Raw genomic sequence first — 20,592 nt, 5'->3', positions numbered from 1 at the left:
TTCGGTAATTTTTCCTTAATATATTAAAAAAATAAAACCCCCAGTGGTGAATAAATACCACCAAAAGAAAGCTCAATTTGTCCCCAAAAAAGGGTATAAAATTAATTTCAGTACAGCGCTGCATGACGGAATAAATGTCAGTTAAAGTACAGCAGCGCTGAATACTGAAAAATGGCCTGGATGGGAAGGGGGTTTAACACCGCGGATGTCAACTGGTTAAAAGCTAGTTATAATTTGATGTGCGTGGTCGCCATTTGCTTCACTTACTGGATTTGATGTAGGAACACACTGGGGGCTTCAGCTGTCATTGTGATGTACTGAGCTTCTGAGGTGTCCCTGTACCTTTGAGTAAGGCCCCGTTCACACCTTTCCGTTTTGTCGGGCGTTCAACGCTCTATGAACGCTCTACAAAACGTACAACCATGAAAATCCCATTGTTTTCTATGGGTATGGTTCACACCTTTCCGTATTTCCGCCCGTCTGAACGCCCTACAAAACGGCTGACTCCCAAACAAGTACATGTACTTCTTTGGGCCGTTTTGGAGGGCGTTTTCCATTGTGATACAGCCAAGTAGACTTCGGAATCGCGCGACGGTCGCGCAATTTTTTTACCGCAAATCGCGGTTAAAAAACCGTGTGACGGTCGCGCGACAGACGTGCATGCGTAATACACCTAGGTGTGAACCCAGCCTAATGGGTTACCTCCAAGCACCCAAATTCATCCTTTGCTCTATATGCTCCAAGGCTCTCATAGATTAGAGTTAGTACGACACTAAAAAGAGGGGCCTTGACATGGCAGTGTGGCTTGCACATATTTTGCCAAAGTTGTGCAACCAAAACCTCTGTTGTTAACGCTAATAATTAGACAGTGTTTGGTTTTTTTTTGCAGGCTAGCTGGTAAGTGGGCTGGGGAACTTTTGTGTTTGTATTGTGTAAAGCCCTTCCACGTGCACCTTACTTTAAAAGCTAGTTATAAAATGATGTGTGCAGTTGCAATTTGCTTCACTAGGCAGAGTCTGATGAGGTGCTGCCATCACCCATTGTGACCAGGGTGGCAGTGGTGTTTATTTCCTCTAATAAATGCAGTTCTCATGTGCATGTTTTAAGTGTACTCGCATTGCAAGTGTGGTTTTATTTTGTGTTTGTTTTTTTGACGCTATGTTGCCGCTTTGTTTGTCCTCGTATTCTCTGAATACACTGGAGAATTACGTAGAAGTTGAAGGCATACGGGACCAGAAGCTCTTCCATCCTTTAATAGTTATAAGGGAGGATAGCCCAGCTAGTTTACTTTAGTTGAGGTCCATTGTAAAAGGTGAGTGCCAGTTCTATTGTGTGGGGGTTGTCAATAGACTATATTGTATTAGTTTGTTACCTTTGTGAAGGAGTTATAATATGGACTATATTGGAAATGATTCATATAAAAAAATGTTGGTTCCCTGAATTCAGACTGCACTCACAGCTTATTGTTTATTGGAACTCATTCACAAAAAAAACATGATTTTTTTTTCCAGGATTCAAATTGGAAGTTTGTGTTTATATGTTTATAGTGAATTTGATTTGCAAAGGGCACTTAAGCACTTTTCCAGAGTTTGAAGATTTATGGACTACTTTGCACTTTACATGTGTTTTGATTGCACTTCATATAATATTTGTCACTGTTATATGTATGTATTTGGTATTATTTAGCGGTGCACTAAGATTTAGTATATTGCTTCTTTCACATTAGGTGTTTGTAGGCAGGATTTAGTCATTTTTAGTGCAAAAGGATCTCCTCCAATAGTTATTGGTTTTTACAAAATCCCAACCTGACCAGGAAGAATGTCAAACAAAAAGGAGTAAAAAAAAAACAAAAAACACATTATCAGCTAAGTACATAATATTAAACATTACCGGACCAGAAGTCAGGGTCCACTTATAACTGGGTAGTATCTTATTAACAAGTTGTGTGAAAATGGGCAGATCTTTTCGAACTTTTGACCAATGCAAAATATCTTTGAGAGCATAAAATAGTAACCTGAATACCTGTGCATGGTTATGTTTTATATATGCTCCATGAGAGTTTTCACCAAAAACGGTGACTCATCTGTATGCATGTTGCAAAACACATTTGAAAGTTTAACAGGTTGGCTTTGTTAAAGTCAATTTAGGATCAGAAATTAAGTGTGTGAAGAACATGCATGCTATTCAATATGTAAGTTTAACACATCAAGGTATTCATTACCTCTCACAGAAATGACAGCACTCCACCTGACAATACAGTCAACTACCTTTTCTTTCCAGAAGTATGGAGGCAAATTTGTTGAGGCATTATCTAAAGTCAACATCTACTGCCAGCTCAGGGGTGCCACAATAGCAGTTTTCAAAAGTGTTCGACACAGAACAGACACCTGCTGCACGTCTCACCATGTGACTTGCCACATGGATACAATTGCGCAGTCTGATCACTGGGGAAGAGGAGACAAAATAAATGCTTCCTCCTTGCCTGGAGCTCAAGAACTGCTCTTTAATGGTAAAAGGTACAGAGTTGTTTGAAAAAAAATTCCTGCTATTGTATATTGTGACATTTCAGGAATTTATTATTGCAGACTTTTAAAGTTACTGAAAGGTCCACTTTAACCCATAAGGTTTCAACAGAACGAAATACAGAATGTAAAAAACAGATTAGCTACAGTACATTACATGGATAAAATGAAAAAAAAAATGCAGGTGTAGGTCTAGTTTGAATGCTACTTATTCTATCCCAGCAGCGATTTGCATAGTAAAGTAATGGGACACATCATTGTTCCCATATCGAAGTACCCACTTAACCATAAAGTCTGGTAAAGCAATAGATTTGTATTGTACGTAAAAGTTGACTGTTAATATGCATAATCCGGTGCACTGTGCTAACAGTAATTGAATTTGAGCCCGTCTTTGCATTAGCTAGACGACTTCTCTAAGCAGGATACAAAAGGTAAGTGTAAAGTGGTTTTATTGAACACATATCCGTTACATTTACTGGCACAATAACGTTAAAACATATTTTTAACTAAGACTGGATCATCATATATTGTAATACACTATGCATATTGTGGCATTTTAAAGCTTTAGGACATTTCCCTGGAAATAAATAGTTCCACATTACAGAATTTCTAACGTCTTTTTCAAAATGCAACATTTTTGATGGACGATTAAACCCTGCAAACTAAACGTCTTTGCCGAGGAATATCATGCAAGAAACAGAAAACATTTTAGCAAAAAACAGAAGCAGACTTAGAACCAAACAAAAATCCTAAACGAGGCAAGGTAGTTTTCTCTCCTACACATAAATCTTTATTGAATACCATATAGTTGTAAGTTTGAATGCTTATTTAGCAGATCTGTACTTAAACTAGTAATTTGGGTAACAGTATACTATATACTGCCTCAAACTCTACTCACCAACAAAAATAAATTATCTACAATACCGTTTTTAGACTATCAAACATTTCACTATGATTGGGAGCCCAGTGTTTAATAAAAGAGCAAAAACAAGTGCATGTCCTGGACTACAGACTTTTTTTTTTTTTAAAGAAGATCTAAGAGGTTACTTTTTTTTCCAAAGTTATCTTTTGGGTCACGGGAGGACATATGCTACTTCCTCCTGTGATCCAAAAAACTCAGCATACCGGGACGGATCCTGACAATACTGTTGAAATCCACCCAGCTTGCTGACAGAGGCAGAGCCAGCTATGCCCAACCCCTGCCCCATCCATCCCTCCAATCAGCACTGTTCGCCTATAAACCTGCTTGATATAGGGCAAAATTCAAAAGCGTCTGTGCCCATTCCTAGGAAGTTAAATCCTGGTGAATGCACTGTCACAGTGTCTTCTACACATGCCTTGTCAAACTATGATGATTTGCCATTATTGGGAGGTACAGCCTTAGCTCATCTTCTGCATTCTTCTCTTAACTTGGCTATTATCTGCAATTACCCTTTGCTTATTTTATTACTTTTTTAGTATGCCACCTATCAGGTCCTTTGCTTACTTTAGGACTGTTTTCTTGCATATCAATTAACCACTTAACTGTGGATGTCTACTGGTAAGCAGATGTGAATGTAAAAAAAAGGTTCTATATTGATGACCAATTTAACAAATATTTTTTTACATATTGCATCCCACAGTTTTCCATTTAGTTTTGCTAAATGTTTATATTTTCCCATTTGTCATTCGCATCCCTTTTCTTTAATGTCTCTTTGCTCTTCCCCTCCTTTTCGGTTTTCTACGTCTTAGAGATCTGGCATAAAGGAAGTGGACATATTCGGAAAACTTTGCCTTGGAAGGCAACTGTTATTTGTGCTGCCTATGTTTGCAAGCTTTCTACTAACTTAACAAACATTTACATTTTAAGTCACCAACATAATAAAATGTGGCAAAGGAAAAGAATGCTTTGCAGAGTCCAGAAAGAACAGCGCATCAACTAAACCTCCGTGTTACAAGTTTTATTATATAGTTTTGATGTCTTTAACAGGAATTTAAAGTTCTCTCTGGCAATATGAGTGAACATCCTATAATTTAGGCAATTTACAGATTACAGGTTCAGAATGACCTCCTAGCCCCATACAATTGCTCATTCACAGTGCAGGATTAGAGTGGGAGAGACATGTCATAACTGTATTTAAAGAATTTACCATAACAATGAAAAGCAGGGTATGCATGCATAATGTTAGCCATTGTGAGAGTCAGTTTGGATGGTGAAGGAATTTACATGTTCTAGTCTTTTTTTTTTCCTTTCAAAGTGTGATCTATAACAGTAGTAGAGTAATTTACTCACCCACAAACATGACACTTGTATTCTCTCATCCCAAGATGTCTCTTCACATGGTTTCTGGCATCTCCTAGCTGAGCTGCTGCAAAGTGGCATATCTTGCACTTGAATGGCTTTGATCCTACACATAAAAAAAATGTAACAAATAAATGGCAATATAGTTGCATGTTTATGTGCAGAATTCAAACTGAAACGGTCGGTGAAGCATAGTTGTGGGTCCTTTTTTTTTTTTTAATAAGCAGAACATGAAATTGTAAATTACGTCTCAAAATAAATTTAGGGGTAAAAATTATTTTTTTTAAAAGAAATGTCTAACTTTATTGCTGCAGTATACAACAACTCAAGAATTAAGAAGTGAAATTTCAAACTTCTGTATAAAAAAAAATCGAAACTCATTAGGTAAATTCATTAGAACTGGAGCAGACAGAATCTGGAGCAGTTGCCCATAGTGACCAATCAACTTCTCTGTTCAGTTTGGTCAGTTAAGCTTTGAAAATAAAAGGTAAAAGCTGATTGATTACCATGGGCAACTGCACCAGATTTTGTCTGCTCCAGTTTTGATAAATGCCCCTCTTTGTATATCTGTAACAAGTATTATTGAGGAAAAGAAAAAAAAAGCACATGTAAAAACAGCTTTGCCCAAATTTCTGATCTGCATACCTATATTTCTGATCTGCAGACACTAACTTCAAACAGGAACAAAACAGAGGACAGCAGAACAGTAAGGCAACTGCATTTTCAGAAGGTTAGCAAAGCCATCGTGTTTCTCTTATGAACTTGTTAAAATCCTAAACTAATGATATTGCTTAAGCAGAGGTACTCTGAGGTGCCTAGAAGTACCCGAGATAGTCTTCAAAAGAAATATCAGAGCCTCTGCTAGCCAAATTAAGTTCCACAATTTTTTTTAATTTTTTTTTTAAATATTGCATTAACTGCAACAGGTTATCGGACATTGACCAACACTGCTGGAAATATATTGATTGGTATATTGATACCCAGATAGCAAGAAAAACTTGCTACAAACTTGTGGCAGGGTGAAATTGTAATTTTTGTTAACTTGCTGCACATATTCCTGGCACGTTGTAGACTTGCAGAACAAGTTCTAGTTGACACTTTTTGAATTTGTAGCAAATTTGCTTGGCAAGTCTACAGCAAGAGTCCTGCAGGTCTTAGCAAGAGCTCTGCAAGCTCGCTGGTCTGGAGACTTGCAATGCAGACTTGCTGTAATTGTGCAACAAAATTGTGAAGCATGGCAAGTCTGCAATAGTTTAGCAAGTCATTTTCAAACTTGCAGCTCAATTGCTTGCTATCTGGGTATTGATGTGTCACGTCAGCACAAAAGGGCCAGTGCAGCATAATCTCCCATTATAAGAAATTATTTGATGGGCAATATCGTGCAAATGCAGAACAAAACAAAAAAAATCACTCGTCAGAGAGTCTGCTGCTGATGCAATGACTAAATCCCTCATGTATGTGTACTTTAAAGCAAACAGCACTGTGAAAAGTCCTATGAGCAACACCTTGAGCAAACAACCATACGTTCCGTAATTTGGCCTCAGAACAGAACCATCTAATTTCAGTAATGTGAACATGTCTGAATAAAAAACCCTGAATTTCTTCAGATGGTGAACAGGGATAATCACCCCTTTGACACTCCACATCAAAACCTCTATATAGTATCCTGCAGATACCACTTGCCATTCCGAGACTTTGGAAATATTTTAGTGCCAAAAAGTTTGCAAAAGCCAGCAAATGCCCACACGTGAGGTCAAACCTTTATGCAGAAGATTTGTTTGCAGATTTGAATATGGCCAAAGCTTTTAGCTTGAGGTTCGAGGAGGGTTGTCATGACAGAGGCACTTGTGCACACGAAAGAAGCGTGTTTCTTTCTGCAGTGAGGAGAAAATTAGTATTCTTCTTACCTATGGTGTCCGTTATGATTTCATCAAGGATCCTAAAAGTCTTTAAAATGAAAGGGAAATTAAAGCTCAAACATTATGCAAATTACCACAGCAGCAGAACTAAACTGCTGTGAACAGTTAAAGTGACATTAAACCCTCAGATTTTTTAACATACAACAATACTGTAATGTGTGCCTTACTGTAATCCATGGTTGTTTCCCTTCTCTTTGCTGCTCTTCCTTTTAAATTTGTATCTGTTCTCATGCTGGGCAGAACTTCTGTTTTGCAGCAGACTGCCTTGTCTCAGGAATGGATACACGGTGTCTGTGTATAAGTTTGTATAGGCTTGTAACCTGAGCCAGCACTACAGGAAGAGGCCCTGAGCTGAAAAGGGAAGTTCTCCCCAAGCAGGAGAAGACATGAGGATTTAAAAAGGAATAGCAGCAAAGAGACAGGAAACAACCATGGATTACAGTAAGGCACACATTACCGTATTGGTTTATGTTAAAAAATCTGAGGGTTTAATGTCACTTTAAGTGACCTGCATCCAGAGAGGCTATACCAATATATTTGACCACCTGCAATATATGTTCTGTCAGATTAGATAGGTGTTGATGTGAGCAACCATCAATCAGTAACCTGCTCCTGATGCAGACATTAAGCCTAACCCATAACTGCCCGAGAGACCCAGGCCAAGGAAAAACACTGGTCTGAGCAAGAAACCAGCTGAAAAAAAAAAATATTAATAATAATAATAATAATAATACAGGCTAGGGTTGGGATTCAAAATGTTTCTCCATCAGATCCTTAAAATAAAGAAGTCCTCAATGGGAATAACATTTGCCTTATTAAGAACAGAGAAGGGATTGCACCGTAGATGGTGTTGCCCATTTCTTAACAGATTCCTCAAAGAAAGAGTGAAAACCCCCAGGAAAAGGGGAAAGCGGATCAGGTTTTCACCCTTTAGACAACAAGTCTTTAAAGAATATCTAAACCCAAAAGCAAACATTTTATATATTGCACCTTGCCAATCCTTCAATGTGGTGTCTGCATTAGCTTTCTTTCTTGAAGCTTCTTCCTTTAATTTTCACCTGGTTATCAGGCCAGTAAGCCTGTTCTTTAACTTGCTTTAAAGTGTAGTTCCACTTTTGCAGTCAAACCTGAGAAAACCCCACTATATGTTTCTTATGTGTTCCAATCCACACAGCATATCAAAACGTATTTAAAAGCATGTATCTTACCTTTTAGCTACTTTTAGGTTAAGGCTTGGTGGTGTGCAGATACCAAGTTACTCTGAGCAGTGTGAGAGTAAAACCATAGTGAGGGTCCTCTCATTAACATACAATGCCTCGAAGGCTTCACGGCCGATGCAAGGATTTTTGCCTACACAGGCGAAAGTGCATTTTCCCCCGCCACCCTCAGGCAGTCTATTGGTAGCGCTAGCCCTGCAAAGACATCCCATGACCGCCAATGTAAGGAAGGTATTCACAATGACCGCCAATGTAACGAAGGTATTCACCATACACATACTTAAACATACCTTGTTCTTGCAGTCTTCAGGCAGTTTTTTCTTCCTTAGCAGCGGGAGGGGCTTTACATATGAATTAGCCCCAATATTTACATATCAATGGGTCGTGACTTATTGATATGCAAATCACATCGGCCCATTCATATGTAAATATCTCAGTCAGGACAGTGCAGGAACAGCACCAGCAGACTCTAGAGAGCAGAGGGAGCTGGGGGCGGGGCTCTGGCTATAAGAAACTGAAGCTCAGAGCCCCGTCCATTGCGCTGCTCCTGTGTATGGGAGGGAGGCAGTGTTTCTCCACCCTCCCCCACCAGCACCCTCAGGCGGCCACTTGTACTGCCTGTGTGGTAGCGCCAGCTCTGGAAGGCTTTAATCCTTTTTTAGGACAGACAGTGTTCAAATCTATAAATCAGTTTTATAACCAATAATTAAATCTGCCAGCAAAGTACAGACAGGATTAGAGTAAACGTAACTTTGCAGATCACCCTCCTTAACATTACATAGGGGGGAGTCTAGGTAGGATTTTTGTAAGAGAATAAAATGCACTTAAAAATGTAAGTAACAATGTATTTTTTTTAAAGTTATGCTATGTGAATGGGAACATATAACAAACATAAAATAGAGGTTATCCCATTTGGCCACAAAAGTGAAACCACACTTTAAGAGAACAAGCTGCCCAGCAAATGTGGCAGTTAAGCTGGGTACACAGTTATATTAGTTTTGTTCAGCCTGTGAGGCTTAAAAAATATCTGGCTGAACAAAACGAAAAAATCTGTCAGATTCCTCAATTTACACGAATAGCATGAATGGACAAATCTCCCTGTGTCCTTTGTAATCTGACAGTGGTGCCCAATAAGTATCTCAATACCTGCCTGACCTGGCTGTCAAAGGCTTCTTTCTGCCTTGAGGAAAATTTTAGAGTTCCACTATGCTCTTTAAAGGGAGGTAAAATCATCACTGGAGTTGTAAGACTTAGCCAAGGCCTCTAGTAGAGTGGGTGAGACCACATTGTCTGTGGCAAGGACTATTCCAGTGACCCCAATGGCCTGGGCTGGTAGCGGAGGCCTGGTCAGTTGAGACACAAAGCCCGATATCACCAGAGGCAGAAACTGTAAACCACAAATGCTAGCTGTAGTCACACTGGATTGCTCCAGAAATGTGCCAATAGTGGATGCAGAAGTGGGTAGCTCAGAGAACCTGCAGGCATGAGACGAATTTAGATGGAGCACTGTCAAAGTTAAGGTAACACCTAGCACAAGCAGAAAACAAGGTTTGTTTTGAGGGTTTGTCCATGTACACGTTGTGACCATTCTTCCTTACAGTGTTAGACACACTGTCAAAAGTAAGGAAACAGCCAGTCACAAGGTGATGTCCCTTATGGATAACACCGCCAGTTAGGGCCCAATTGCAAGTACTGCAATAATGAGCTGCAAACAGAAGGGAAGTGCAAAAGTTTAAAAAAAAAAAAGAGTGTAAAAGGTGTCAAATCCTAGACAGGCACTGAGCCTTACTGTGTCCACATAATAAGAAGCAGAGAGCAATAGACAGAGAGGAATCAACAGCCTGGGGAAATAGCTAAGGAGATCCAGAATAGGATAAACAGTGCAACATCTAAAGCCGTAACAAAAACACCCCTGCAAGTCTTCAGGGCCAGCCTGCGATGGCACCAAAACCAAGTAGAACGGCTACAGGTAATTTCCAGTTTTAGGGGTCTGGTATGACTTCATATAAGCAGCCAGGTCACAAAAACTGGGTAAAAACACTGAAGCCAGCCACTGCAATGACTATTCGATAGGCAGGGCCATCACAGCAAAATACTGAATTTGGTCTGAGAAGACACTTTGGTTGTCTTGTTGTCCGATCTGACATCACCAGCAGCTGCTTGATAGAATAATCTTCACAGGCTATTGTAGATACAGCAAATCTGGGTAGAGAGACCCTACCACCTAAGCTTAAACTGAACTTATGAGTATGTACAGTGTAATAGCCACTAGATGGATCTGTGTTCTTTTTTTACATTATTATTATTATTATTATTTACATAGTGCATAAACCTCCCCAAAGGAAAATCTATACTTACAGGTTAAGGAATAGAGTCTGATGTTCTACAAAGAACACTGGGGAAAAAACTTGAATTTGATTGGTTGCTAAAGACACTGCACTTTGCATACTTTCTCTGAACTGCCCTACTAAACAAAACTGTATCGCCTTAATAACAACCAGGACGCCCATACCACTTTGAAACAAATAAATGTTCCAAACATACAAGCTAAATACATTTCCAGAAAAACATAAAGGGTAAAAAGATCAACTGTACAGTTAGAAACCACATAGAAATAAATTCTGGATTTGTGCTCAATTCACGCGCGTAGTTCCAAGTTTCCAACATTTCACATCGGCACAGTTATTTCAGATTTTTCCTGTCACACAGCAGGGGTGATTCATCACTCTGCTATTGTAATGACATGCAATGTGTGAATATACTGTGGATAAAATATTATGCCTTTACGACTGTTTTATAGCCTAGAATTTATGATTATTCTGGAAACCAGAAGTATTGACATTTTTGGCTATTATTTATTTCAAGCACAAACTTTATTATTGAATGCCTAGCATTGAGTAGATATATGAAACAAGATGGAAGTGTTATGATTAACCAGTTATTTTACAACAGAGTGGAGGTAAAAAGGGCAATGGATCGACACCCCTGGACAGGTTTTATAGGTCAAAGTTCTCATGGTTTTAAAAATGTGATTAGATTTGCCGATCCATATTCAGCACATCAAAGAGAAATAATAGCAAAAAAAAAAAAAATAACCAATGAAACTGCTTTACACTGTATTACAGCTCCAGCATAATATGGCAAGCTGTTAAACGTAACTTCAATACAGTGCAGTTATGTATGCACCATATTACGTTTAGCTTATGTTTAGTGAACTACTCTATTCGCTCCACGAAATCCACCTATAAAATATAGGACCACTAATGAGTATACGGTGATGGCTTTGATAAGACAGAATTTACCCTCTATCAGAATTGATCAATATCGCTGTGCGTGGTGCCCTTGGAAATAAGATCATCCTCTAAGAAATGCTCTGTTGAAATGAAGTTCTCAGTAAAATCTGAAAGTCTTAAATTTCAATGTAATTCCGAAAAGCTGACGAAAAAATGAAGCATTTAATTTTAATCTTCGGAAAGAAATAAAAAAGTCAACAGTACTAAGCACGGGCAGACAAGGTTGAATATTTCACAGTTCAATGACAATGAGGCTAGATCTCTTAATACTTCCATTTCTAGCAGCAGAAGTAGATGTAAAATATATTTAGCACCTGAATGGTTATATCTAGTCAGCTTTATATGTTTAAATGTCAAAAGCAGGTTGAGACTGCAGCTAACAGCAATCACATCTCATCAATCACCCAGAGAAACTCTAGTTTATTTAAATGATGCAGATAAAACTAAATTAATCATTAATTTGGTGACATTCTAAATTGTCATTGCACCATGTAAAAGGGCTAATGCAAATTGTATAAAAGGAGAAAGGATGTGTTTCTAAGCATACAAGGAGAATGACAATCACGTAGCACGCCTTTTGGACCTATTGCTGTGACTACACACTACACAAATACATAATCTAGCCAGGAAACCAACAATAATAACTGTGGCATGCACACAAGGTGCATTAATGTTATACCCATTTACATTGCTGTTAAATATACTTTGTGAAGGTGTGAAGTAAACCTATAATTGTAGCAGATATCCAATCATGCACAGGGTTTTGTTTTTTTTAAATGAAATTCACATTCTCAGATTTTTCAAGTGAACAAAGCCTAACTTCTTAATACATGGTCAAACTTGCAATAATACTGAATGTATTACCACAAACATAACTGATATTATCTCATCTTTCTGTTCTTCACCAACATAGTATAACCCACTATAAACTCATACAGTGCTTTGCATAAGTATTCACCACCAGCTTAGACCCATTTTGCTGTGTTACAGCTTACAATTAAAAAGTGTTTAATCATGATTTCAGGCTACTGACCTACACAAAAATCTCAATATCAAAATGTCAAAACAAAATAACTTCATAGATTTTCCAAATTAAAGTTTTTTCTTATAAAAAAAAACCCTGAAAAGCTTGCAAAATAATGAACCTGTTTAGCCTTTTGCTGTGAAGCCTACACCACACACAAAAAAAAAAAAAAACAGGCTCAACCAGCTGCCTTCAAAAGTCACACACTTAGTTTAATGGAGTTCACCTGTGCGCAGTTAAATTGTCACATGATCCCAAAATAAATCTACCTGTTTTTGGAAGGCTACGGAGTTTGCAACAGAACATTTCTAAACAGCATCAAGATGATCAAGCAGCTATAAAAAGAAGAGAAGCATTGAACATGTCTACTATATGTATAGCTAGGAAAAAAAATATTGTAAACAGCCTTGAGAGTTCCAGACAGAGAAAGAAATGAAAATATTTTGATATGTATGTGGTATCAATAGTATGTACTATTCTAATTATTATTTAAGTCTATGTCTGATGTTTTAAGTGATAGCTTTTAGAGCTGCAACAACTAAAAATCGACATAATCGATTATAATGGATTGAAAAAGTTGTCGACTTTTTCAATCATCGATTAATCGGCTTCTGATTAGTTGGCCCTTTTCACGGCTCCATACACGCTGCGCGCCACACCTCCTCCCAACCTCACGCTCACCACTGCCAGACCCACCCGCATCCACGCTCCACACGCCGCACCTCCTCTCCGATTCGTGCTCACCGCCCGCCCACATCCATGTTCGCCACAGGGACGCAGGGAGCAGAAGGAGGAGCAGGCATGGGAGGATGACAGGCCCGATAGACAGGCATTCTGCATTCATTGCTGTATAATTATACACTTTTAATTTCACTATATTGCACACCACACTTTTTTTTTTCTTTTTTACATCCACCGCTCCAAGCTTGCTCCTGTGATGGACTACAATCTCAATACAAACTAGTAGTCCCATCACTGGAGCCATTTTTTTAAATGTATCCGATTAATCAAACGTAATAATCGTCTAACTAATCGATTTTGAAAATAATCGTTAGCTGCAGCTCTAATAGCTTTATTTAGATGCCTGATTCATGTCTTTCTGACCATGCATTCTGCTCAAGCTAATTGCCCTCAATCTCTGAGGTGCAATTCAAATAACCCCCTTTTCTCCTACTTTCTCTTCCTCACCTCTACAAGTAGATACACTGTTTTAGCAGGCCAGTATCCCAAGTGAAGCCACTGCACATCATTATGAACATTAACACCACGACTTCCACTCAATTTCTTAACCTAGCCATGATATAAACACAATGGTCAGGCACTCTTACTCACTCTGATGGTAACATACTAGAATTTGTTTTCTCTCACCTGTGCACTTCCTTGCAACCTCTCCAACACCCCTTTTCCCCTCTCAGACCACAACCTTGTCTGTTTCACTCTCACCCTGCCCCCAACCCTGAATCCCCCTACACGGCACACTGTCACCCGGAGAAACTTTCGCCACCTCGACTCTTCTCTTCTTTGCTACTGACCTGTCCTGCCCAGACCCGGCGTCTTCTGTCTACAACAGCTTGCTCTCATCCTCCCTAGACACTTTGGCTCCCCTCACTACACACAATCTTAGACCATGTCCACTACAACCGTGGCAAACGGAATAAACAAGGACATCTAAAAAGACAAGGCCACGGTCTTGAGCGAATGTGACGGAAAACTAGACTTCTGCAAGACTTCACCCTGTAAAAAGCTGCCCTCCTAAAATAGAATTCCTTCCTCCCTGCTGCCAAACAGACATATTTTGTCACTCTCCTTAACACACTCTTATCCAGACCATGTCAACTCTTCTCTACTTTTAACTCTCTGCTATGCATCCTACCGCTACCACCCACTAACTCACTCAACGCCCAGGACATTGCCATTCATTTCAAAAACAAAATAGATACAATTTGGGATCAGATCGCCACTATCCAGTCATCTTCCCCTATTAATGCACCCTACCCACCATCACACTTGTTACTTTCCTCTTTTGACCCTGTCACCACAGAGGAGGTTACAAAGCTTTTCTCTGACACTTACCTCACCACTTGACCCCTGAACCCTGTTCCCTCACCATTACTTAGGTCACCCTCTTGCTCTATCCTACACTCTCTTACTCAGATTTTCAATCTTTCCCTCTCTACTGGCATCTTTCCCTCCCCTCTGAAGCATGCGCTGGTCACCCCAATACCCACAAAACCCTCACTGGACCCTACCAACCTCAACAATCTTAGACCAATCTCCTTAAGCCCATTCACCTCTAAACTCCTGGAACGCCTAGAACGCCTTATTTACAGTTGTCTGAGCCACCAACTCGCCGATAACCATCTCAACCCCTTACAGTCTGGCTTTCACCCCCTATACTCCACTAAAACCACCCTCCTAAAACTCACTAATTACTTCCTAACTGCTAAAAACAACAGCCACTACTCCTTACTCTTGCTAGTAGACCTTTCTGCTGTTTTTGACACTGTTGACCACCTGCTCCTCCTCAAAAAACTCCACTCACTTGGCCTACATGACTCTGCTCTCTCATGGTTCTCCTCCTACCTATCTAAGCGCTCCTTCAGTGTCACCTACAAGTCTAACTCCTCCCCTCCTCTTCCTCTTTCTGTAGGGGTTCCCCAAGGCTCTGTTCTTGGACCCCTTCGCTTTTATTGGAAGCCATGTCAGTTAATAACCTAACATGGCTTCCAATACCATCTCTATGCTGATGACACTCAAATATATCTTCCTACTCCACAACTCACCCCCTCAGAGTGCTTGCATGTCACTAATCTACTAACCGACATATCAGTCTGGATGTCACAACACTTCTTAAAACTCAACCTTTCAAAAACTGAGCTCATGATATTTCCTCCAGCCCGTGCACCTTCCCCCAACTTTTCCCTTGAGATTGATAACACAACTATCCAACCCTCACCACCATGCCAATGTGCTAGGTGTCCTCCTGGACTCGGAGCTCATCTTTCTGCCCCACATCCAATCACTATCCAAATCCTGCTGCCTTCACCTTCGTAACATCTCCAAAATATGCCTCTTCCTCACCAATGAAACCGCTGAACTACTCATCCACTCACTTGTTATCTCTCGTCTTGACTATTGCAGTTCCCTCTTCATTGCATTGGCCTACCTCTACACAGGCTATCCTCCCTTCAATCTATCATAAATGCTGCTGCTAAACTCATCCACCTAACCGACTGCTCAGTGTCTGCAACCCCCCTCTGCCAATCCCTGCACTGGCTTGCAATCGCCCAAAGGATAAAATTCTAAATATTAACAACCACTTACAAAGCCATCCACAACTCTGCCCCTGGCTATATCCCAAACCTTGTCTCAAAGTGTCACCCTAACTGCAGACTTGAATGAATGGGTCCCTCTCAGGAGCTCAGTGAATTCAAGTGTGGTACCGCGATAGGTTGCCACCTGTACAATAAGTCCATCCGTGACATTTCCCTGCTACTAAAAATATTCCAGTCAACTGTTAGTGGTATTATAACAAAGTGGAAGCAGCTGGGAACAACAGCAACTCAGCCACAAAGTGATAGGCCACATAAAATGACAGAGCACATGCTGAAGCGCACAGTGCGGAGAAGTCGCCAGCTGTATGGAGAGTCAATAGCTACAGACCTCCAAACTTCGTCCGGCCTTCAGATTGGCACAACAGTGCGTAGAGACCTTCATGGAATGGGTTTCCATGGTCAAGTAGCTGCATCCAAGCCTTACATCACCAAGTGCAATGCAAAGTGTCGGATGCAGTGGTGTAAAGCACGCCGCCAGTGGACTCTAGAGAAGTGGAGACGTGTTCTCTGGAGTGACACATCACGTTTATCTGTAACAATCCGATGGACGTGTCTGGGTTTGGTGGTTGCCAGGAGAACGGTACTTGCCTGACTGCATTGTGCCAAGTGTAAAGTTTGGTGGAGGGGGGATTATGGTGTGGGGTTCTTTTTCAGGGGTTGGGCTTGGCCCCTTAGTTCCAGTGAAGGGAACTCTTAAGGCATCAGCATACCAAGACATTTTGGACAATTTCATGCTCCCAACTTTGTGGCAACAGTTTGGGGATGGCCCCTTCCTGTTCCAACATGACTGCACACCAGTGCACAAAGCAAGGTCCATAAAGACATGGATGAGCGAGTTTGGAGTGGAGGAACTTGACTGGCCTGCACAAAGTCCTGACATCAACCCGATAGAACACCTTTGAGTTGAATTAGCGTGGACACTGTGAGCCTGAACCGTGATCCTGGCTGGCTCCTAGACTGCTCCCTTCAGCCTGTCTTCTCCCCCGCTCCAGCGACAGAAAGTCCCTTGCTGTCCTCTCAACTGTATAGGACATGAGGACTCACCGGTCCTAAGACGGCCAGAGTGGAGGGGGAGAAAGGCTCCAGGGATTGGTCTAGGACCAATGAACGTGGTGTGCTTGAGTATAACTCTGTATTTTAGCTCCCTAGACAAAAGGAGCACTTAACCCCTTGCAGTGCGAGGGAGCCCCACTGTAAAGGTTTACATTTTTTTTTGCTGGGAGTTCTTCTCTTTTTTTTTCCTTCCCTTTTCTCTTTTGTTCTACTACTGATTCTATTCATGGTTATTGGTTGCCATTTGTTCAGTTGACGTCATTGGGGGGGTGTGTACCACACGTTTCCTTCACTCAAATTCATTACGCATGATGTAATGTCTATATTGACCATCCTGGTATGTCAATGCCAAAGTATATTTACATCCTGGAACTGTGCGACGATGGCATACTATTGTCCAACTGGTTTTCCTTTGTATTGTGAATTTTAATAACAATTCACTGAATAAAAATAATATTGGGTATCTATGATAAAGGCAGCAAGGAGCCGTTAAAAGATGTTCAAGTGTGATCAGCAGTTGTGCATCAGGATCACTAGACCACAAAAAAAAAGAGAGTGCGAAAAACTGGTGCAACACATGTGGACAAAAACAGAACTACTCAATAGGTAGACTGTGCTGCCCGTATGCATTGAAAGGTTTATTTTCAGTTTTGACAGGAGTATACTTTTCATAAAGAATTGCATGTCAAAGGCATTACCGGTATATGTGCTTTTGCTACATAATCTTAAAACCCTGATATCAGAGGCAAGATAAAGACTCTGTTTCACTTTGTATTAAAGCACACATTTAAATGAATACATTAAACCCATAGGCATTTTATTCTATTACTTTGGATATAAGATATTTACAAGTTCTTTCTCCCTATATCTGGCTTATACATTCAGTAAATAAGGCCACCCTCCTCCTCCTCCCAGAGAATCCTCAATGGGAGTTTTTCATCTGATTGCCTAGTGACTGTTTGTGGCTGATTGAATGACTCCCTAAGAGAAAGAAGTTTCAATAAACTAATGATTTAGGTCACATTTAATCCCAACAGTCAAGATCATAAACAGTTCACTGTAGGGAAGTAGTGAACTGCCTCCAAAATTGGGAAGCGTGTGCCTATTAGCACAGCATGCAAAAATCTCTGAATAGAAGTGCTTTAGTCAACTAGCCTGCTGCGTTCACTGTATTTATTTGTATTTAAGTTAATTTGAATGTAAATGAAAACACTAATGCAGATTTTTATATTCAGCAGAACATGGCGGTCATTTAACAATTTTCATTCATTAGAAATATTATTAACAATGTCAGCCAGACGAAAGTTTAACAAAAAACACTGTTTAGCTTAAGCTGACACAGAAACGTCAAAGCACAATTAATGCATGTCAGTCTGAAATATCTATTCTCTTCCCACTATCCTGTCAAGAGTCTTGCTGGTCTTAGACTGGCCATACACTGCACTATTTTTTTCATTTAACCCGTGGGCTGAACAAAGAAAAAAAAAATGGAGCAAATTCCTCCAACACTAAGTGTGTCGATTGAGGAATCCCGCTGTTTGCATTGTATTCTGACAGCAGCCACTGGCTCTGGTCGTACAAAGATGTCGAGGGATGCCAGCTGAAAGGGTGCCGTCAGCGGCATACATTTCGGCCGGTCCCTCAATAACTGGACGAAATTTGCAGTATATTGGCACCCTTAGATCATACACTGATACTTTTCCTAGAAAGGACAGGGAATAGGTCATGTATGAAGCATTTGATATCAAGCTAAATTACAGGTTACCAAATACAGCTTGGATGTCAAGTACTGCCCAAGTCTTCCATAAGTGTTTTAAAATAAAAATATAAGATTGCATCATATGCTGTTCTGTATCTGATGCATGTGACTGATGGCTGGCTAAATATATTTATAAATTTGAGTTTGACCCATAAAACAGAGATAAAGTTAAAAGAAGCCTACCATTAACATCTAAAGGCCATATGCCACAACTGCTAGAATATAGACACTATATTGTTAGTGAATTGCACTCTCATTAGATGGCACATTATAAAAGCAGGCTAACTCTAAGATCTGAGATCCAAATATCCTAGCTGACACCAATGCGGACTTGGCTCGGATTTGGATTTATTAGCGACCAGAGAAAGTTGGAATAGGAAAAGCACCCAACAGCGATATAAACAGTAGCGAGAGGTGAGGTCAGTGCTGACTGGAACCAGAAGGTGACTAACAGTTAGGGGAGGCAGTGTTTTATAAGGTGCCTAAGGTGATGCCTGTACAACTACTTGGCTGGTTTGTGGAGTAGCTAGCCGACAGAGAATGACAAAGAGTAAGATAATATAAAACAAACAAACAAACACAGTCATGAGGAAAATCAAGTACATCCCATGCACAAATTAAAAGTAAGTTTGCCATGACATGTCCAGAAGTAATAGTACCGTCACAAAAACAGACCTATTGCCAACTTTTAACAGGCACAGGACATAGTGGCCAAGCCACTCTTGTCTGTAGATTACAGATATTACAGCATATTTATAAAAATTAGGATTGCCCTAAAAAGGTTAGACTCAGTACAATACTTATGTGAAAGTACAGATCTGTTTTAAACATACTTAACCATAATTTATGTTATTAGAGTAATTCAAGTGAGCAGATCTGCATTAGCACAACACAATCATTACAAGTACTCCAGGGTATACTGTACAGGAATATTTTTCTACACTTACTTGTATAAAACTTGCCAGTTGCGAGTTGTCGATGTGCTTTTTCAGAACGTAATTAAAATAAATTTGAAGGGGCGCTACAAATGATGTTGGAAGTATGCTAACTTTTACTAAATGTTACAATCAATGATGTAACTTATATAAGTAAGGTTGTTCTGTCATATATTGATAGTTACCTCACTTTCACATACACATTAACTTGATTTTAAATGCAATTAATACATATAGTCAAGGAAGAATAATGGACTACATTCTGCACTTAACCTGGTGGACATTTTCAAATGGCAGAAGTGACCAGTGCAAACCTATTTTGCATTGTAAACGACTAAATAAATCTTAATGGATTAAGAATGATCAGCTATCAACACACAAGGGAAATTAAGTGCTGAAATGCCTACATTGATTATTTTAAATTATTAGCCTTACTCTGTTCTTGAATTTGTATGCTTTTAGTGAGCTTTAACACATTTACAAGACTTATTGACTATAATTACAAGAGAATTCAAGTAATGGACACATCAATTATAAGCAACATGTCTTGACCAGACATTGGCATAAAGAATTCTAAAGAGAACTCCATTAGCATCTCCTCTCTCATTTTATTCACTTTTATCTGCCTTATGAGGGCATTTTGAGGGCTTACACAGGTCTTCTAACCAGGTTCCATTTTTAGGAATTGAATTCACTAAAAATGTTAACAAGGTAAATGTATTTAAAATGAAATTATAATATATACTTATTTAAACACAAAATAAAATATACTGCAGAAGGCTGATGCTGCTGTTGAAAAGATTTTATAGGATGTGGTAATGAGTTTTTCAATTGTATCCTCCAAACCACACATACATTATTTATCTATTGCGGGATGACAATTAAAGAAGCTGTGTAGTAAACACCAATTAAAAAAGGTTTCACTAACAAATAAAAATGGATTCATGTTATAAAGAACAAGTTTGTTTCTGATGAGAAATAACTGTTATTTTATACTGTTTATCTCCAGTGGCATGAGTTCAAACTCTGCTAAAAAAGACTCAAAGCCACATTGGGGTTCTGTCTTTAACCATTTTTTTTACACTGGACATGCTACAGATGCACCAAAAAAACATAATTGAGGTACACAGAGCATGTGAAGTACACCCTGTCCTTTTGAGGATGTGACATCAACTCTCCTCCTTTAAATCACAGAATGTGTTGAATTCTTTGAAAAAATACGAGACATTTTGTGAATGGAGGATAGTGAAAAGG

General features: G+C 39.6%; 1 protein-coding gene across 1 annotated transcript in view; it reads right to left on the bottom strand.

The window, feature by feature from the left end:
- ZNF407 (zinc finger protein 407) overlaps nt 1-20,592 on the bottom strand; it is a 383,946-nt gene that overhangs the window by 358,821 nt on the left and 4,533 nt on the right. Inside the window, exon 2 of the mRNA XM_018555528.1 lies at nt 4,795-4,909. Within this exon, the coding sequence (XP_018411030.1) occupies nt 4,795-4,909 (115 nt within the window). The remainder of the gene's footprint in view (nt 1-4,794; nt 4,910-20,592) is intronic.

The sequence above is a fragment of the Nanorana parkeri genome, unplaced genomic scaffold (genome assembly GCF_000935625.1).
Source record: "Nanorana parkeri isolate BGI_ZX_2015 unplaced genomic scaffold, ASM93562v1 scaffold200, whole genome shotgun sequence".
NCBI classification, from domain to species: Eukaryota; Metazoa; Chordata; class Amphibia; order Anura; family Dicroglossidae; genus Nanorana; species Nanorana parkeri.
Note: the sequence above shows the minus strand (reverse complement) of the source record. Positions and strands in the feature narration are given on the sequence as shown.